The sequence below is a fragment of the Urocitellus parryii genome, chromosome 2 (genome assembly GCF_045843805.1).
Source record: "Urocitellus parryii isolate mUroPar1 chromosome 2, mUroPar1.hap1, whole genome shotgun sequence".
NCBI lineage: Eukaryota > Metazoa > Chordata > Mammalia > Rodentia > Sciuridae > Urocitellus > Urocitellus parryii.
The window spans coordinates 96,638,653-96,661,016 of record NC_135532.1 but is presented as its reverse complement, the minus strand read 5'-3'; the positions used below and the strand labels follow the sequence as shown (position 1 = coordinate 96,661,016).

The 22,364-nt window shown below is 37.9% G+C and overlaps 1 protein-coding gene across 1 annotated transcript in view; it reads left to right on the top strand.

The window, feature by feature from the left end:
• The window catches only part of Cpne4 (copine 4), a 345,688-nt gene that overhangs the window by 4,711 nt on the left and 318,613 nt on the right, over window positions 1–22,364 (top strand). Inside the window, exon 2 of the mRNA XM_077793585.1 lies at window positions 2,694–2,874. Coding sequence (XP_077649711.1) covers window positions 2,694–2,874 — 181 coding nt within the window. The remainder of the gene's footprint in view (window positions 1–2,693; window positions 2,875–22,364) is intronic.

Genomic DNA, 22,364 nt, shown 5'->3' with positions numbered 1-22,364 from the left:
TGCCCATTTATTAATTGGATTATTTGATTTTTTTGGTGTTAATATTATTTAGTTCTTTATATATCCTAGATATTAATCTTCTGTTAGAAGACTAGACAGCAAAGATGTTTTTCTCATTCTGTAGATTCTTTCTTTACATTCCTAATTGTTTCCTTTGCTGTGCAGAAGCTTCTTTGTTTGATGCTGTCATATTGGTTAACTCTTGGCATTATTTCCTAAGCATTAGGGTTACTACTTAGAAAGTTATTACCTGCCCTTATATGTTGGAGTGTTGATCTTATGTTTTCTTTTAGGAGTTTCAAGGTTTATGGACTAATTCTTAGGTTTTTGGTTCATCTGAAGTTCACTTCTTGCAGGGTAAGAGATAAGGATCTAGTCTTATTCTTCTACATATGAATAACCAGTTTTCTCAGCACTGTTTGTTAAAAAGGCTGTCCTTTCTCTGATGTATGTTTTTGGCACTTCTGTCAAGATCAGTACCTGTGTGAGTTTGTCTTCTATCCCATTGGTCTATGTATCTGTTTTTATGCCACTACTGTGCAGTTTTTGTTACTATAGCTCTGTAGTATAATCTGAAGTCAGGTATTGTGATACCTTCAGCCTTGCTTTTTTGGCTTAGAATTTCTTTGACTATTCTGGGTCTTTAATTCCTCCAAATGGATTTTAGGACTGTTTTTTCAAGTTCTATGAGATACGTCATTGATATTTTTGATGGGAATTGCACCGACTCTCTATCTTGCTTTTTTAGTATAGCCATTTTAACAAGATAATTCTGCTTATCCATGAACATGGGATGTCTTTCTGTCAACTTCTTTCTTCAGTGTTCTACAGTTTTCTTTGAACAGTCTTTTGCTTCCTTGGTTAGATTTATTCCTAGTTTTCCCCCCTTATTTCTTTCTTAGCAAATTCATTATTGGTGTAGAAAAGCTATTGATCTTTGTTTCTTAATTTTGTAACTTGCAATTTTGTTTATTAGCTACAGTAGTCTTCTAGTGGAGCTTTCTGAATCTTCTAACTAAGGATTATATCATCCATAAACTGATAATTCAACTTCTTCCTTTTATTTCCTCTTACCTAATTGCTCTGACTAAAATTTTCAAAACTATATTGAATAAGAGTAGTGAGAATGGGCATCCTTGTCTTGTTCCAGATTTTGAAGGAAAGGCTTTCAGTTTTTCCCCCATTCACCATGATGTTGGCTTTGGGTTTGTCATATATAGCCTTTAGACAAAATAATTAGTCTCTAAACCACAAATGTTGTTATGATTGGGATATGAGGTATTTCCCCCCAAAGCTCCTGTGTCAATGCTGGGATGTTCCTAGGTAAAGTGATTAGATTGGGAGAGCTGTAAAATAATCAGTCTGGCCAAATTTAAATGGCTAGGTGGTTACCCTAGGCAAGTGGAGCAGACTGGAGGAGGTGGGTCACTGAAGGCTTGCCCTGAAATGATGCATCTTCCCTGTGTCTGCCCCACACCCCCAACACACACACATTTTCTGACCCCTGTCGCCCAAGAGCTAAGCAGTTTTCCAACACTGGGCCTTTCCTCTGTAGTGCCCTGCTTCACCATGGGCTCCAAGCAAAGGAGTCCGACATCTGTAGATGGAGACCTCTGAAACTCCAAGCCCCAAATAAATTTTCTCCTCTCTAAGTTGTTCTTTCAGGTATTTTGGTCACAGCAACACAAAGGCTCACTAAAACAAATGCGGTGTGAGGTTGAGAAAGTCACTGATGATTTTCCTAATGAATCTACACAGATATAGAATTTCAGGAGAAGGATATTGAATTTTACTCCTGAGGGGTCCTTCCAATTTTCTTACAGGTCTTGTTCTCTTGGGAGAGGAGGACAGCATTCGTGAACTCTGGTGGATCCCTGTGGCCCTGTCAGGCCTTAGATAAGCCAAATGTTATTGTAAATTGTATCATGTGAGGTGGGCAGGGAGCCTCCAGTGTTTATCTGTGGCTGCTGCTTCCAAGTTCAGAATCAGAGTCTTCAAGTTTTTTCGTCTCACCTTATTGCTCCCTTCTGATTCTGAGTCCTGATGTGTCAAGTTAGAACCTTAAAGGGAGAGGTGAGAATGAAGTTAGGCACTTGGGATGGGAAATCAAATGTGGGACCTCTCTTGCGTCTGGCACGCTGAGGGCTTCCTGACAAGGTATGCCAAGAGTTAGGGGTAGGAAATTTGAACTGTTTTCTTTTTTTTTTCAGGTAAGACAATATGCTTCTCTGTTTTATCACATAGGAAGAGAGTTGAATTTTTAGGGAGTCATAAAAACTTGATTAAATCAATTAGCCGACAGATCTGTAAAATTTCATATAAGCCATCGACTTAATATAGAATTGTATTATAGTTCGAAGTCTATTGCACGAATTCATTAATTTTATATCACACACTGAAAATTTTACTATGCAAATCTATGCAAATCGTTCAGGAAAATAGGGTCCTTAGCCAAGTGTGCCCTCATCTGAGTTTTATTTTTTGGGTTTACTTGTTTTTTTTTTTTGTTTTTTTTTTTTTTTTTGTTTCACTGACACTGTGCCACTCCTTTGGAAAGTGAGATAATAAATACCTTCAGTCCTTAAAACTGTGTGTTGAAAATTTTCTAAATGGCGATAGGGAGGCTTTCTTCTCTGTAAACATAGCAGTGATTGGCACATACACTTTTTCTTCTTTTTTCTTGCCCGAAACAGGATGAAGAAGATGAGCAACATTTATGAGTCAGCAGCCAACACGCTGGGAATCTTTAACAGCCCCTGCCTGACCAAAGTGGAGCTGCGTGTGGCGTGCAAAGGCATTTCCGACAGAGATGCTCTTTCCAAACCAGACCCCTGTGTCATCCTCAAGATGCAGAGCCATGGGCAGTGGTTTGAGGTAGGCGTGTCCAACCAAACAGAAACAGCTTGGATGATTGACTCAAAGCAATTTTTTTTTGACATTTTCTGTCTCAAAGTTGTGTATTTTGATAAGAGGGAAAAATTCTTACAAATGAAAACAATTTTGTTTCTGTTTATATCATGATGTTTTGATGTAGCTGTTTTGATAGTGTGGATATTTGGGACATTCACCCTTAAGTCGTGAACCTAATACTTTTAGAGTGTTCCACCAATTATCAAGATATAACATTCTTTGTCTTGGGCCTAGTCGTTGGCAAACTGGTCATTGGCAGCTGGTGGGTCAGAAACAGCCCCCCGACTGGGCTAGGATGAGAAAGTTGATGTTCTAAAAATTGGTTTCAGAGATAAAGGCTTGTGGCCAAGGCAGAATTTAGATTAGATTTAATTATAATTCTGGGAATGGTAGCTCTGAGGAAACAAATTCGGGGCATTGGTAGAGAAATGACTACTCAGATGAAATTAGCACAGTAAATGGTTGTGTTTGGCTTGGTTTGGTTTTTCTGTAGGACCTGAATTGAGAGAGGGAACTAGGAGGACTGGTAATGAGCAGGTCAGTCCTTGTTACTAATCTGCAGTTGGGACAGGGGACAAGCTCTGGTCCCGAGATCTAGGCTGGAGCACTTGCTGTCCAGGGGTAGCTGTTAAGGATGAAGACTAATGACCAAGACCAGTGCTTAGTCCTCTGATCTAGCATAAGAAGGATAGCAGGAGGGGACCTATGAGGATGAATCAGGTCTATGGAGAAACGTAAGTTCTAAAGAGGATTGCTGATCTAAAACCAGGCATTCATGAGAGCCATATGGAAACTCAAAAATGGTGATGGTCCTTAGGACCATTCTTAGGACTGAAGGAGTGATTCCTTCTAAGCCCTAAGGGTTGTTAGGGCTCAGTTTTGGGGAAATGGGGAGAGAGGAATACTACCTATGGAAATCATGAGTAGAGAGATTTGGGTGGCAGAAGTGGGAGCTGGGTGCCTACAAATTCATGCCACTAGCCAGCAGTTTTAACTGGCTTTGGAAGGTGGGAAGATCACGTTCAGACAATCTCAAAGACTCACCAGTAGGATACCCAGTCAGAGTATGTCTTAATACACACTCCTTGCTGTGCTTGTGCTGAACAGCTTACTTGGGTAATGGTGTGAATGCCAGGGTATTATAATGGGCTCCCAAATTGTCAAGAGATGACTTGGTATCTTATTTCCAGTTTATTTTGGTAAGTTTTTTTTTTTTTTTGGCTATGTAGATTCCAACCCAACAGGACCCAATGGACAAAAGCTATGGGAAATGCAGTGGGGTTCTATCAACTGTGCTGTATTCGGTGGATGCTTCTCTGATTAATGCTTATATAGACCTGGTGGCTCTGGGGAAGAGCAGGAAGGACTGCCCCACCTAGGACACATCACACAATATTTCTTTTTTAGAGTAGAAATTTTAAAATAATATTCATTAAATGTTGTCAAATGCTTATCAAGTACCTGTAATTTTTCTAAATGTTGTATGTGTGATTTAGTCCTCACAACAATCCTGTAAGATATTTTTCCACAGTTTACAGATGAGAAAACTGAGAGAAAGATTAAGGATTTGCTCAAGACCATTCTGCTTCTAAGTGGAAAACCTAATATTTAAGCCCTGGAAGTTGAGTTTCAAGAAGTCATATTTTTATTATTTTGTGCTTATGGTGTTTAGTCTTTGATGGTTTGTGTGGCAATATTGCAGGTTCAGTTCTTCTGTTGGGTTTCATTTGTGTATTTAAACACATTGGATGTTGCCTCTAGGTACTTGGTTTAAATCAGCAGTGGTTTTAAGGATCTGGTCTGAGATAGATGGGGCAATCAGGGGAAGAGGGTATAGCAGAGGACTCTTGTTACCCTTCCTCAGGAAACCAAGCACTCTGTGGAGTTTGGATAAGGGGTTTGAACCATTCTGAGCAGAGCCAGAGTAGATGGATCCCTCGGGAACAGCTCTTCAAGCCTTCAATACGTCTCTCCCCTGCTTATAAGGGTCACTCTAACTATGATAGAAAGAAGGATCAAAACACTCCACTCAAGAGGCAGCACATTTATCTATACATATCAGCCACATCTCTGAAAGTGAGTTTTGATAGCTGTTGGTGAGCAAATGAAATTCAGGTAAGGAGGCAATGTGCATGCAGAATCAATGACAGGCAGATTTTTAATCTTAATATAACTCCAGGCTTATCCTGGTTTATATTTTAAACAAAAGCAGAATCCACAAGGTATCTTAATATGTAATATCTATTTCCCCTTCTAAGTATTCTCATTGACTTTGTTGGTGGATATTGTTTTTTAATTTTAATTTAACAAAACTAAATGCAATGCTCACAATAGAAAAAAGGTCACTCTTTGAACATTAGGGAAAGTAATTTGTCTTCTAATGCTTTCTTTACTACGTAATTTGACCGTTACTTTTCAGTTTTTTCCTTCCAACATATATATTATCCTATGATTCTTTTGCATATAAAATTTTCTTTCCTTCTTTTATTTCTAATAATATATGTGTTTTATATATTAGTACAATATTTATAATTGTAAAGCTTAAAGTTCATAGTATTCCATTACACATATTGACTTATTTTCCTATTTTTCACTTTAAAAAATTGCTTTAAAAAATATCTGATTTTCACTAATACTGCTGTGAACATCTTTGTGCATAAGACTTTTCCCTTCTTTTTGGACGAGTTCCTACAAGAGATTCTATCAAAGTACAACTGGTAGGATAAAAGATAGAACACCTTTAAGGCTTTTGATACACATCGCCAAATTGTTTTTTCTAAGTACCCTATTTCAGCATTACCCAAAGTATGATCTACACGCAACTACCCATCCAAAAATTTCACAATAAAATAGAAACTTATTCTAAAATGTAAAATGGTTCACTGCTTCCTTTGTGTAGGAAGTCTTATTCTTTTTAATCTGTAACATCAGCTTAATTTTCCACATACTCTTGTCATATGGCTGATTTATATTCTGATACTTTGAGAAAAAACTTTCCTAGTAATTTTTATTCTCTTAAGGATGTATGTTCAGTTAGTCAGGAAAACAGAGCCTATAACTGGTATCTCTTAGAAAGAATTTAATTCAGGCAACTAGCAACAAGAGTTGAAACTTAAAACAGGAAGCCATTATTTTGTTTAGGGGAGAATCAGTAATTATACTGGAGCCAGCTCCTAAAGTCTCCTGAGATCCATTTTTACATATTCAGGAATTTTGCAAGCCAGGGTATACGTATACCACAGGTATTGTCAAACATTTCAGTCAGTCCTTCATTTCCCGCTCACAGGGAGCCTGTTGTTAAAGATGTACCAGCACACTTCTGGACAAGAGGCGCAAAATGAGGGGTTGGTCATACCTGAACCCAACAGCTAGTCGTCTAGCAGAAGCTGGATCCTTGGGAGGGAGAAAGATAGAAAAGAAGCTGATAGGGTTGAAAATGCCTCGAAGGCAAGTGGGGCTACTTGGGCATCTCTCATTTCCCTGCTCTCTCATCTCCCATAAGTGTCTTCCATTGGGCAAACTTGGCTGGCAGCAAGTTGGCAACGTTTGCAGGAAAAGGATGTAGAATGCATTTGAGAGTTAAAAAGCTAAATGACCAACACATGAATCCCCTAACAACTCACTGTAATTTGGAGTCATCAGTGCATATTTGAGTCATCAGTGCATTTCTATTTAGTGACAACACCTACTTTTTGATGCAAGCTCAGTGAGTAATTTTTACCTCCCCACACCTATGCTAGAAGTGAGAAGCCCAGGCCACTCTGTTTAAACCATGTGGCTACCATGATTCACAGCGGGCAGGGACTGGATTTATTGATGTGTGCATTATTCTGCACAGACCTCTTAGAAAACATTTGGATTTCTAGAGAGACGTTCTTTCTTTCTTTCTTTTTTCTTTTTTACCTAAAGTATGCTTATTGATAATAGCTCCTCCCAGTGATCTCTAGAGAGATTTTCTATATAAAAAAATCAAAGAGTTGAGAAAAATCCTTACCTAAGAGAATGCATATGTCTATATCAGTTTCCTCAGTAACCTTGTTATGGGGAATCTGGGAATTGACTAAATGAGGAAAAATGAAACAATGGAGAGACTAAACGGATTTGAGGAAGAAAGCCATCCTTGAGGGGTGTCAGGGTGAGAGAGGGAAACACCGGATGATTTTATGTTTTGGGGAGAATTTTAAAGTTTTGCCAAAGAAAGGCTCTGTCTAGATGAGCACTGTCCAATAGAACTCTCCACAGTGGGTGGACATGCTCTAGACCTGTGCTGTCCAATAAGGAAGAAACTAACCACAGGTGGTAACTGAGCACTTGAGAGGTGGCTAGTGTAACTAAAAAGCTAAATTCTTTTTTTTTTAAATTTATATATATATATATATTTTAGTTCTCGGTGGACACAACATCTTTGTATGTGGTGCTGAGGATCGAACCTGTGCTGCATGCATGCCAGGCGAGCGCGATACCGCTTGAGCCACATCCCTAGCCCCAAGCTAAATTCTTCATCATTTAATTTTAATTCGTTTCTTTAAATCAATTTATAAATTTAAATAGCTAGTGTGATTCCAGAGCATCTTTGGTAAAAGAAGCAGGCATTTGACTCGGTTAGAGAGAAGAAGGGAAAAGAATTTGTAAAAATGTCACCATGTAAACATTTTGTAAAAAATGTTACCTCTTAATTTTACAGCTTATATTTTTCTGGGGAAGATTCTGCTAAAAATTGACATCTCTTTTTTGTTACTTGCTGGACTGTATTTTTCCTAGTGGAATTCCAGCAGAGACAGGGCCTTCTGATGTCCTGGTGTATAACTCACGTCACTACTGTAGTGGTGATAGCCACCTTCAGCTGGCTTCCCACAGGAGGAGAACACATTGATTGGACTCGTGATCTGACTGTTTGTGCTATTAATAGTATTAAGGGTCAAGGAGAGTCAGTGTGTGTTTGAACTTTTGGAAATCGATTGTTATGAAAGACAGTACATGGTTGCTCTTTCCAGATCAGCAGATCAGCATATGTTTATGTCTAAGGATCCAAAATTCAGAGAAGATGCTTTTCTTTTCCTTCCAGAATATGGAAAATGGATGATATTTTTATTGGGTGAAAACTTCCATTAAATCTTTAGTGATGGCCATAATTTTTTACAGACAGGACAAAAAACTTGCAGTGTAGAAATATATTCCAAACTGAAAGTTTCAGACCTACTCTTTAATTTCCCTAACTTAGGATCATACCCAATTTTCAAATTCTCCCCTGTACCCACTGCTTGCTATATAATGATGACAGTCTATGGTGATAGTTAAGCATAATGGTCATTTAGAATGCTTTTTATTTTCCAGTGAGAAGTAGAAAGTTCATTAAGTCCTGGAACTAAGTATCTTAACCAAGAGGGGTTCATAGGTTCAAAAGGAAAAGACAGTTGTAAACTAAAGACTTTCATTCAGTTCACCAGCCATGGTTGGATATCCTCCATGCAGCAGAGCCAAGCTCAGGATTTGTGGCCCTTGGCACAGCCTGTGAATGGCAGAGTACTTGTCCTCATTGGGAAAATTCAAATTACACTCTGGACTTTTAGGATGTTGTTCCAATTGCCATTAATTCCATTTTTTTTTCTCACTTAATTTTAATACTCAATTATTGAGCTCCTTCGTAGGAAGCTCTAAGTAATTCTGAGAACTAATTACCTTTGGATCAATTCCATGTGAAAACAAGTTTTGATGAATCATGGGCTTTGGTGAATAATTAGTGTGATCATGTGTAACACATCCATTATCAATGGGTTCTGATAAAGATGATTATTGTTTATGATAATAGTATATCCATAGAGCACGTCATACTCACAGAGTCTACCTACATTTTTTTTCTGCTCGTAACAGCCCTGAACAAAGACAGCACAGACATTGAAAGCAACCATAGCACATATTGAACACTATAGTACAAAGCCTGGCTTGTTTTCTTAAGGAAAATGCAGTGTACACTCCATCTTAAAGACAGAGGGCCAGAGGGCCCAACAGTCCTTGAGAAAGAGCTGAAAACAAGATCTTGCTTTAAATCTCTTCCTCTCCCTGAATGTAGGTGGGTTGACCAGCTTAAGTGTGCCTAGGCTACCTTTATGTGGGTTGGAGATAAAAATCAACCACTCTTCCCTATCTTCACTACTGTCCACCCACTTTCCTCCCACCCTGTTCCACCTATCCAGATGTAGTGTTTGGTTGCTATGTGACCTAGCATCCTTGTTGGCAGGACAGAAGAGAAAGTATGTGTCCATGGGGTGGCAGAACCCAAAAGAGTAGTTTTACCTGTACTACAGATACTCAAATTTTCCATTGCTCCAAAGCCAAGAATTTTTACAAAAAAAAAAAAAATGGCATAGGCAATATAAATACTAATGCAATGACTTTTAAGTAATCAGTGTTCATGCCAATTAATCATTCTATACATATATTTTTCCTATGTATTTGTTCTAATCATCATAAATACTCTGCAGTGTAGGCTTTACTTAGTAAGGAAGGAAACCAAAGCTTAGGCTGAATTAATAAATTACCCCAGTCACATAACTAGTCAGCAGTAAAGCTGGACTCCAGTTGATTACAAAACCCACACCCTGTTTACCAGAGGCTGCAAACTTGAAGCTGGTGGCCTCTCTCTCTGGCCTGTAGCAAATTTCATCTGGCTTTTCATTGTGTGTGTCTAACAAGTTTTGAATTGATTGCCAACACTTAAAAATCCAAGTGTGTTTTTTTTTTTTTTTTCACAAAACTCTAGATTTCTGGTTTCTTTCAGTAGCCAAAAAATCTGGCCACCTGAGACCTTTACTCCTTTGGCAACAATGAGCTGGCATTCATTATCTGCTTCCCTCTTTAGGAGAATAAGGGGTTTGTCTCTGTGTTCCCACTAGGCAGCCCACATCACTCATTTCTGCACTCCGGTGGGCCCTGGAGGCATTGGGTTTAGCATACTCTCCTACACCCCTCTGGCCAAGTCTCTGAAACACAGTTAACCTCTCAGTTGTGGACACAGATGAATGCTGAAAAATGAAAATTAAGTCAATTAAAGCATTCCCTCTGGATATCACAAACAAACTCCTTTCTCAAAAGATTTTCTGTTCACACTTTGTTGACCTGCAATGTTTTTGATGGCTAACACTTAGCATGACAGATGATTAAAACAACAACAACAACAACAACAACAGTTTTCTTCAGTTGTTCACAAAGTTTCTACTGTGGTTTTACATCAAACTCCCATTTGGGAAGACTTTGATGTTGCTTTCCACCTCTACCTTAACACATCCTTAATAAGAATAATTTCTTCTTTTTAAAAAATGTAAAAGAAAGTTATTTTTAGTGATAATAGAATTCTTACCCTGAGCAATGAATAGAAAACAAGGAAGTCAGGAAGGAAAGAGAAAGGATCTTTCCTCCCGTGGCCTGAGGTCATGTTCCTGTGATCAGAGACTGACAGATCCATGATGTTCTGTCTTGTAAGTGATATACTTGGACATAGGGGAAAAAAGATTTTAATATGGATATCTTATATGGATATCTTATAATTAAGTATCTTATAATTAAAACCTCAAAATTGTTAACGTCATGATACCTGAAAATGGAATCTCACAATAGGGGGTTGGTTGTCAGTTCTCTTTTCTATTCTGAAGAGAATCTTATCAGCTGAAAGGATGATGTCTGGTCTCCTGAAGAGAGAGACTTGGCTTCCCTGCCTCCTTAACCCAAAGAACTGGAAAACTGAATTCTGGGCATTTGAGTAAGTGTTGGTCACCAAGAGGTTTCGTAGTGTCTCTTGATATAGTTACAGGCCCATGCTGTTCATTTTAATGATGGAATTAGAGGTTGAGGAAAGAACTAGAAGGCCTCTTTCTCTACCTTGAAACATTTTGATGTCTCAGAGGGTGCCTGTAATGTTTAACTGGACTCCCTATGAATAATTACCTCCTTAAGAAGAATCATTTTTTTTTTGTTGGTGATTTCAGTCTGCTTTATCTTTTTAAATTAATGATTGTGGTGATTTATTCATAATAAATAATTAATAGATATCTCTTAGATATATTGAGAATATTTATTTATACAATATATCAGGGACTTTCCTAAACATTTTATTTATATGATCATATTTTATAATCAAAGCAACCTCACAAATTGGGCTCTCTCTGTATTTTATTTTTCCCATCTTTATGGAAGTACAACTGACAAATAAAAATTAGGGATAGTACAGAGTCCCAGAAGAGTTAAGCAACTTGCTTGAAAGTCACACAATTAGCAAGTAGAGGAACTATGACTAATTGAGCTCAGACTGACTCCAGAAACTGTGCTCTCACAAGCCTTAGCTGCCCTCCCCTGAGAATAACGAGTACCGTTAACTTGGTGTTTGCTGTGCACCATGTGTTAAGTCTTTCCATGCATATCCATGTAATCCTTATGAGAGTGTTATATGATAGACTGTGGTTGCCCATTTTACAGGTGGGAAAACTGACACAGAAAAAGCACACGTTCAAGGTCACAAGATTAAAAGTATATTAGAATTTGAACTCAGATATATGTGTCTCCAGTGACCACATTAGCTACACAACAGTGTACCCTCTCATCTTCTTCTTTGTGGAGATATAATAACCCAAGTACCCCTAGCTTCAGAAAGTAACATGTTTTCTTCTCCTATAATTGTTGCTTTTTTTTGTCATTGTCCTTATCTAAATCATGCACTAAATGTTGATCTGCAGTAGATGGTGTTGTTATTTCTGCCCTTTAGGGAGTTGGCCTCTCTCATAGAGAACCTATCTTTGGAATGCTTCCTCCTCTTTCCTAAAGTTAAAAATAAATTCATTTTCCTAGCCATGGATTTTAGATTGAGGATTCCTGAATATTTTGTACAGAAAAGCTATTTTTAATTTCTTAAGAAAACTAGGTGAAGATCTCAGTGTTGATGGTAAAGGCCCCTGATCTTAAGGTAGCAAAATCAGGTAAGGCACCCATGCTTGCTCCTTAAAATGTGGCACCAGATGGTACCAAACCATTATTAGCTGTGTGAACAGGTATATGAATCAGACTTGTCTGAGCCTCATTTCCCTCATCTGTAAAAGGGGTATAATAAAGTTACCTGATTAGGATCAAGTTAATATATGTAGCATGTTTAGAAAGTGCTCAGTAAGAGTTTGAACATATTATTGCTCATGTTATATTTTTGAAGACATGTTGTTCAGTCCCCAACTTTTCTGAGGACTAAGATGAGTAAGAATCCCATGGCTAGTGGCAGAAGAGTGGAAATGGATCAGGAGGTCAAAATTGGGGAAGTAAATCCTGGGATAGCAAAGCTGTGAAAACATTATCAGTGTTGCAACTCAATGTCCACCATGGTGCCTGGCACTGTGGAGGATGCTTGTAGTCTAGTGGTTAGGTAGATGACACTTCCCTGGTCCACATCTCTCTGTTCACCTCCAGAGACACTTGGACTGTCAAGGACCAGCCTGTTATATTACAGAATGCATTTATCCTGCTGGATTTATTGCTTTCATGAAATTGGGATTATTAGTGCCCGGGGCAAGAAATGTCATTTAAAAGAGCTTTAAGAGTTTGTATTGTGCATATAGCAATTATGACTGTGTTCAACAGATTGTAAGAGGATGTTTGAAGGCCATTTCCTGCCACTCAAGGATGATGACGGTGGAGTATCTCCTAACCAGGTTCTATGAGCTTTAATTTTCTATCTTAATTTTTTTTTATCTTAACTTATACATGTTCCTCTTCTCTCAACCTCTCTCTTTCTTTTTCCTTTGAAGAGAGTGAGACACAGAGCCCTGTACCTGAGGTCAGTTTTGGAGAGAAAGAGGCCCTGTGGTTGAGTTTATTGAGTTTATCCTCCTCCTTGCTTCTCTCCTTTGAGGCCACATGGAAACCAGTCAATTCTTAGCTGAAACTCAGCTGCTGTTCACTTGGTTTTTGTCTTTGTCTTCTTCAAAACCAACCGACTGTTCATGGGGTTGCAAAGTTTCATTGTTGACTCTCTGGAATTTGGTAATCATTTAGCCATTGAAATTCCTGGGATGAAAATTGAAATTCTTCACTGTCTTCATTTGAACTTCAGGACACAGACAATTCTCAGCTTTCCATTTTAAATCACCAGAAGCCTTGCTTAAACGTCATCATTTCCCAGTGGTGTTCTTGAGAAAGCTTTGTTACTTCAGAGATGGTACAAATATTTGTTTGAAATATAAGTATACATACAAATGGAATTGTTTGATCTTTATACACTTTAGTGATATAACTTACATAGAAAACACATCAAATGCACCCATTCTAAATGTTGATAGTTTTGACAAATGTGTGCACCTGTGAAATCACTCTCCCAATTAAGAGAGAATATTTCCTAAAATATATTTTAGTTCTTAAAATTTGTAACAGAAAAAAACACACATACTTAAATTTCTTTCACCCCCAGCTTTACTAAGATATAATTGTTAAACAAAGTCCAAGTAGTAATTATAGCCATCAACTCCATGTTTCTTCATGTACCGTTGGTTGGTTTTGTTTGTTGTGGTAAGAACTCTTAATATGAGATCTACCCTCTCAATGGTCCAATAATTCCACTTCCAGGTATACATTCAAAAGAAGTAAAATTAGGATCTAAAAGAAATATTGACACTCAGGGTTTACTGCAGTTCAAAATTTTCAATACAAATTACCTTATTGGTAACTAAAGGTACTGCATGGCACAGCACATCTCTGGAACTTACTTGGTTTTGTACAACTAACTTTATATTCATTGAACAACGGCTCCCTATTTCCTCTTCTCCCACCCCATGATTACTATTATTTTATTGTCCACTTTTGACTGTTTGAGATCCTCACATAAGAGTAGTCATGCAGTGATCAGTTATTCTCTTGTCATTGACTTCCCTCAACATAATGTCCCTAATACCTTCCAGGCTACAAATGTTGAAAGGTGTTTCCTTTATAAGGCTGTATGTTTATATCTCATTTTTAAAATTCATGCATCTGTCAATGGACATTTAGGTTATTCTTACTTGGTTCTTGTAAAAAAATATTGCAGTGAACATCTGAGTGTCAATATTTCTTCTAGATCCTGATTTCACTTCTTCTGAGTATATACCTGGACGTGGAATTGCAGGAGTCTTGGATAGCTCTATTTTTAATTTTCAAGGATTCTCCAGTACTTTTTTCCCATAGTGACCACAGTGTTTTACAATCCCACCAACAGTGTGCAATGTCTTTATTTTTAATTTTTTATAGTAGTCATCCCAACAAGTATTAGGCAATACCTCATTATGGTTTTGATTTGTGTTTCCCTGATAGTTAGTGATGCTGAATATCTTCTCATGTTCTTGTTGGCCAGTCTTTTATCTTTTTTGGAAAACTGTCGATTCAGGTACTTTGCCTATTTTTAGAAATCAGGTTATTATTTGGTTTGATCTTTTGTTTTTATGTTTCTTGCTACCGAATTTAGAAGTCCATAATGTATTTTGGAAATTCATTTTTTGTCAGGTATGTTTTATAAATACTTTCTCCAATTCTGTAAGTTTGCCTTTGCACTCTTTTTCTTTTCTTGTTTCAAAAGTTTTTCGTTTGATACAAGCCCACTTGTCTGGTTTTGCTTTGTTTGCTTTTGGTTTTTGGTGTCATATTCAAAATTTCATTGCCCAGATCAATGCTCCTATGTTTTCTTCTAGTCATTTTAGACTTTCAGGTCTTATATTTAAGTCTTTAATCTATTATGAGGTTTTTGTTATGCTGTGAAATAAGGTCCTGGTTTTATTCTTCTGCTTGTGGATATCCAGTTTCCCCGACAGCATTTGTTGAAGAGATTATTCTGTCCCTATTGTGTGTTCTTGGCATCCTTGTCAAAGATCAACTAACTGGAGATGTGCTTAGATATCAACACATTGGAAACCATTTGTTCTCAGATTATTCTGATTGATTGACATGATAGTAAGTGATAGAAATCCAAAGTTATATTAATCAAGTATCATTTTCTTAAGCATGTTGGGGGTTCTATGTATAATTTGGGATTAAAGGGGAAAATACAGTTCCACTAAAGGAATATTTGAGAACCTAGAGAAAGAATACTATAAGAAGAGAAATAAAACCGAGACAGTTCATCTCATAATCAGACAAAACTTTGTGTGATAGGGCATGCTGGATTTCAATTCAATCTGAAATTATTCTGCCAATCAGTTTAGGAAGTTTATCAGAGCAGCCTGGCTTGATCTGAGGTTAGTTGAGGTTAGATCTTGAGTTAGCTTGATCAGAGGTTCACCATGGGTTAACTATGTGACTAGAGAGAGTCACTTATCATCTCTGAGACTCTTATACCACCTCATCTATAAGTGGTTGGAAGATTGAATGGTTGGCTGGCAGGATGATGAAGTGGCTGATGGTCTAGGCTCTGGAATCAGACTATTTGGGTTTATCTGTATGAGGTTATGCAAATGCCTGAATTTCCCTTTGCATTTTCACCATCTATAAAGATAACAAAAAAAAAACAACAACTGTTTCATGCTTTATTATGAGGATGAAATGAGATGATGCTTAATAATTATTTAACATTACACCCGACATATAATAAGCACTTAAAAAATGTTGAATGCTGTTATGTTTAAAGGAAAAGTTATATATATATTATATAGATAATATATATATATGACTAAAAAGAACAAATAAAAATTAAGAAAAAAATAAGTATACACAAAACTAATGTGGTTGCAGATTACTTATTACTCAGATACGGAACAAGTTTTTATATAATGCTACAATTGTGTATTTAGTGCCTGAGGCAAGTTTTTAGTCTGTTGCCCGGTTCAAGCATTCATAGTTCTACTTGTCTATTTAAAATAGAACTTTAATGCTTGCACCAATTTTCAGTCCCACCAGCAATGTATGAATGTACCTTTTCCCACACATCTTTGCCAACATTTATTATTGCTTGCTTTGTGTGTGTGTATGTGTGTGTGTGTGTGTGTGTGTGTGTGTGTGTGTGGTGCTGGGGATTGAACCGAGGGCCTTATACACCCGAGGCAAGCACTTTACCAACTGAGTTATATCCCCATCCCCCATCCTTATTACTTGTATTTTTCATAATTGCCATTCTGACTGGAGTGAGATGTAGAATGAATCAGACATGATTACCTTATTATGTGTATATATGATTATCCAACCGATGTCATTCTACATAAGTACAACTAGAAGAGTTGTACTTCACTTATATATGATGTGTCAAAATGCATTCTACTGTCATTTATAACTAACTAGAACAAATAAAAGAAAAAGAAAAAAATATATAAGAACCTTAAGTAGGAAAATTGAATAGGTTTCCAAGTTTCTACCAAGTCTCTGACTTAACTACTTTGATCTATTTCAGTTCCCTTAGTGGGGAGTTATCTAAGTCTCCTTATCCCTCTCTGCATTTTGAAGAAGATGGATACATTTGGAGGAAGTTCATTCCACTTGTCTGTGTTCTCTAATCTATAAACTTGGAATCTCAGAGAGGCCACGCTGATAACCTCCCCTTCCCATTTTTACCTCTGCCAAAATCAGCCCCTGCTGTTTGGCAGAATTAGAAGAGAAGTGACAAGAAAATTCTTCCTTTCTGGAAGCTCCAGATGTTCTCAGGGTCAGTTTATAGGCTAATTAAATATTTTATCTTGATTCAAGCTCAGAAATGTTCAACTCCCTATCTTGGATAGTCTATTTTCAAATACTCCATATTTCAAGCACTTTCTCTCATCTGAGAATTTAAGTCCTAGATATTTTCTTTTTGAGTGTGCAGACTAGTTTTTGTTGAAAGATCACAGTTTGGGGACTAGGTATCAAAGAAGAAAATCTGACAACTTTTCCTCCTACTTTGGTCAATGTTAGCCTTTTCAAAACAACTTCTGAGAAACTGAGATATATACTGAGAGAACTTATTTTAGCCTTTCCCTCTTGAAGATCTGCCTCATCCTGTTCATTGCAGTTATTACCATTATATAACAAACACCCCCAAAATGTGGCAGCTTGAAACAACCATTTAATTAAACTCACGGCTTCTGTATCAGGACTTCAGACAGGTCACAGATGGGCTGGCTTATTCCTGTTTCAAGATGTCTAAAGACTCAGTTGGGAGGACTTGAAGGCTGCTTTAAATTTTCTGAACACATTCTTCTTTCACACAACTTAGGCAGGGCTAGGATTTTCTATTGGAGCACCTATGTGTGGCCTTCCATATGTGACGGTCTCAAAGTGGCTCTTCATACCTGGCTCTTCATAGCAAGAATGTCTACTTTTTTCCATAGTTACGCTCTGGACTGTACCTGAAAACATTAGTTAGCTAGCTCAGTAGCCCATCTCATTATCACATGATCCTTGATTAACTTTAAGGACAGTAGGAGAGGGCTGGGGGGGGTGTAGCTCAGTGGTAGAACACTTGCCTAGCACATATGAAGTACTAGGTTCAAGCCTCAGCACTGCATAAAAATAAATAAATAAAGGTTTTTTTTTTTTAAAAAAAGTATAATAGGAGGTATGTAGGCACATTTAAATCTCCTGTTTAGGAAACTCTTGAAACTTTGAAAGATGCAATTCTAGGAATTTGTGAAAAGAAATATTTTCTACCCTGAATGTTAAATTTAGGAAATGCATATCCTGAAGAAGTTAACAGGAAGGAAATATGAATTGAAATCTCTCTTGGTTTTGAAAACCAGTTTTAAGAAAGCGTGTATATATGCTTTCATCACTAGACATAATAAAGTACAAGAAATAAAAGCAACTAGTATCTGTGTAAACCTTCCACATCTATTATTCACTGATTTCTCCTAATAGCCTATTGAGGTCAGTACTATATTTTCCATTTCCAGTTTAGAGATGAGGTAACAACTCAGCAATGTAATATTAATCCTTCCAGTCACATGAGCAGTGTAGATGGAAAATGTCTCTCAAATCCTTCCTTCAGATCCCAGATCCCTTGGTCATACCATGGACCTTCTCCTGCTGGTGCCCACTGTGCCAAGTCCTGCCTCCTTCCTGGAGACCAGAGCATGACTGTGGTATATGCCAAGTCCAAACACAATCATTTCCTTCTCTTAGATATTTGGTCCTTTTTTGGTCCATTCCCCATCTGTTATCTTGAAAAATTTCCAACAACATCTTATAATTTTGATAAAGAATTTATCCAATTCAGTGACACAAAGTGGCTTGTGCTGTGTGTAAGCCACAGTTCACCTACCAGCCCACTAACAGGGCATGTGTAAATGGTTCACTCTTTGATTCACTCGGAAAACACTTACTGAATTCCTGTTAGATGCCAGACACTTTTGCGGGGGGCAGGGGCTGGGAATACAGTGGGGAATAACAGGGTCTCAGCTTTTCTGCTAGTGGGGAGGATAGAAAATAAGCAATAAGTGTATAATCTACTAGATAATAGCAAGTTCTATGAAGAGAAATGAAGCAGGGAGATAAGTGCAGACTGAGAGATGAGAATAGTTTAAAATTGTTGCTCATGGACCAAGGGGTATAATATTTGTACCGGAGGCTGAAAGGGTAAGGACTGAGCCATCTAGACACAGGGAAAGAGTGTTCCAACACAGGGAAAAACAGAGGCCATAGCATAGGCACTTGCTTGACTATTTAAAGAATGACATTTCAGTGATGCCCATGCACAAAATCCTAGAGATTTGGTGTGCAACCTGCACTTATAGTTAACAATACCATATTGTCGGCTTGAAAGCTTAAGAGGTTAAATTTCCTGTTAAGTGTTCTAATCCTAACAACAACATAACAGGGAGGCAGGGTGGCTGGGGGGGGCAGTGAAATAAGAAGTCCAGAATAAGAAAAAAAATAATTTTGATGAGGCAGCGGAGGGTCATGTCTGTGGCAATGTTAGGGTTTTTGGATTTTACTCCATATATGATATATGCTTCCAAGGACATTGGAAGGCTTGGGACAGGGAAGTGATTTACATTTTAAGAAGTAACAGTGTTGCTGGGTGCAGGGGTACTCACCTATAATCCCAGTGGCCCTGGAGGCTGAGATAAGATTGAAGATTTGAAGCCAGCCTCAGCCACTTATTGAGATCTTGTGCAATTTAGTGAGACCGTATCTCAAAATGAAAATAATAATAATAAAAGGGCTGGGGATGTTGCTCAGAGGTTAAGTGCCTTTAGTTTCAATCCTTGGAAGAAAGAGAGAGAGAGAGAGAGAGAGAGAGAGAGAGAGAGAGAGCCCCCAAAATTTCACATGGGAGACTATGCAAGAAGGTTTGGAGGATTAATTGAGTGGTAACTGAAGGCTGGTGGGTGTGGCTGGAGGAAATGGTTCTTTGAGGGTGTGGCTTTGGGATATATATTTGTGTCTGGAGAGTGGAGTCTCTCTCTCTGCTTTCTGATCATCGAGTGAGCTGCTTCCCTCTGCCACAATCCATCCACCATGATGTTCTGCCTCACGTGGAGCCCCAAGGAATGGAGCTGGCCTTCTATGGACTAAGACCTCTGAAATGATGAGCCCTTAAATAAACTTTTCCCCTTCTACAGTTGTTCTGGTCGAGTCCTTTTAGTCCCACAGTGAAAAAGATGACTAAAATACCTGGTTGGACATGACTTAAGTTCATTTAAGTGATTCTAATCATATTTCTATCCTACTCCTTTAAAAATCATCTTTATATTAATGAGCATACGATTGATATAGCAGTGACATTATAAAAACGCTAACATAATTTAAACCAAACTAATTCATGTCCTAAAATACAGTGTGTGTGATTTTTGCATGGGCCATGTGGGCTGAGACTGTGTGTGTGTTTGAGCAAAAGAATGAATTCAAACATCTCTAGGTTGTCATCTTTAATTCTGAAGGATTGCTGTGCTTGATGCTTTGCTTTATTTAAAGAGAGGGAGAGAAATTGATTTAATAACCTGTCACATTATACAACACATGAAGAACTTGAGAAGAAAAAAACACTCTGTTAGTCTTTGTGGGAAGAAAAATATTGTGACAGCTCCGTGGAGAAATCTTTGTGTGGAGAGAACTGGTAGAAATTATGGCGATGAGTCAAGGATGTTAGGAAACACAATGCTTCCCTGGAATAAGTGAGACCACTGCCCCACAGAGCTCCACCATGTGTACAGCTGTTTCTCTTATGTGCAGAGAGTAAGGAAATAGAAATTTGAGTTGTTCCTTCCCTTTTCTTGTTCCTTAAAATAAGTAAACCAATACATAAATAAAATTATTCCTTGTCATTTCCTTTGGGAATTTCTAAACTGTTCTATTCAACTGAGAGGGGACAGAAAAACAAAATATTATAATAATAGTAGACTTGTAGAGTTTATTCCAGAGTTTAATAGCATCATGTAAACTCCAGCACCCCAGAGAAGCCAGTTTGGACTCAAGTGAACAATAACCTTAGAGCATGGTCCATCCAGAGACCCCCAAGGACATGCCTACAGTGGAATAAGTCCTGTTTGTTATAGCTCATTGCCACAGAGCAAGAACCCCCTAGGGGGAGACTTAGAGAGCATTTGGTTTGGGGATAGGTCTCTTAGGAAGGGTTTAAGGAAGGGTGGCTTTGTTCTGGATTGGATATTGTCAGGAAGCCAGGACATTTCTGTGATTGAGAACCTTCTTAAATATTATCAAGGAGGGAAGAGCAGGCCAAGCTGAAGGAAAAAAGGAGTAGATTTCATTTATCTTAACCAAGATAGGGAGATGCTTGGACGTTTTTCTGGCTTGGACAATATTTGTGTTTTTGTCTGGTTCAGACATGATTATGGAACAGTCTCGTTTTTTCCTATCTCCATGTCAGTGTTCTGTGAACATTTTCCTTGTTCAGTGGGACAAAGCTGAGCTGAGCTGTGGGGGCCAGGCCAGCAGTAAGAAGCACAAGCCAAGAATGATGGCACCCAATCAGTCCCAGATCTCAGCAGCCATGTTTCTCTTGTGGAGTGAAACCCACAGGTTGAGCTGTTACACTTCAAAAACATCTTAACAATGGGCCGGCTTCCTGACTCAGAAAGGAAAATTAAGAAATACATCATAACATGTTTTGTGTCTAAAGCGACTTTTGTTTCCTGAAGTGGTTATTTGTGATGTTTCATTTACATACATTCTATAAGTTAAATTTTCTCCTTTTATTTAACAGCAAAACTTCCTGGTCATTTAGAGGGAAAATTCTCATGAAGGCTTTGGAAGATATTCAAGTCTCTACTCATCTGTTCTATTTAGAGCTCTTTAAAAATAAAATTTGTGTATACACTTAAGGTATATAACACAATATTATAGGATACATATATATATATATATGTATTTAAAAGGTTACCATATTCAGGCAAGTTAACATTCATCATCTTATATAGTTACCCATTTTTTTTGTGTGTGGCAAGAGCAATTAATCTACTTATTTCACATAAATTCCAAATATAGTACAATTTTATTACAGATAGTCCTTGTGTTGTACATCAATTAGGTCTATAAACATACTTATCCTACACATCTGTTACTTTATACCAACTTTAAAAAAATACCCTGAGTCCATCAGACAGGGCAGAGTTTTTTATAAAGAAACAAGCCAAGAGAATATTTCTGATTTTTAAGGTAAGGTAAATGCCTTCATTTATGTCTCATTTCTTAAATCAGCTTCTGGTTAGTTGTATTTTGGGAAAAAGTCATCATTTTCTGAAAGTCTCATTTTAAAAGTATCATCTGATCATTGATGTTCACTCAACAATCAGTGATTGAATCCCAACCATATGCCAAGTACCCTTCTTGTTCCTTGACATGGGAATGAACAGTTTGGGTCCTCAAGGACAGTGAGATGTGCAAACTAAAATATGCTTTAAACGTTTGGATAGAGAAGTCAGAGGAAATTATGTTCAACGCTAGATTGAGAAGAGGAGCCAGGGGAGGTTTTATAGAGGACACCCATTGAACCAGATCATAGGTAACGAGTCTGCCAGGTATGCAAGGCAGAGAACCAACTTGTCTACAAAGACAAATTGCTGTGTACATAAGTCTGACCTCAGCAAGGGGTGAACCCCCATCCCCAATAATAATTCTGATGATGACTGGTTCTTGATAGAATTGTATAAAGGGACCACATCTTCTTGGCTAGAGCCCTACCTAAGCCTTACCTCCATAAGAGAATATCTTTTATTTTTAAAGATCTTTTGAGAAAGGGAGTCCACAATCATACTGGGGGCCTCCGTGGGTTTTGAGTTACTGAGCATTTTTAGCACAGATAGTGCTCAACAGCCCTCAGTGGTGAGAGGAAGAGATGTTCTGGGAGGGTTTTGAGGGTCTAATCCTTTGAGTAAATGCAGTCTGTAGCCTGGATTAAATCCAATTGCTTCTAGGTAGACCTTTCCCCATGAATTCACCACAGAAAACAGAATGCAGTAACGTCAGGTGAGACAGCTGACTTCTGTTATATTATGAGGCATTGGGGGAAGGATGGAGAAGCTTGGGAAAAACTC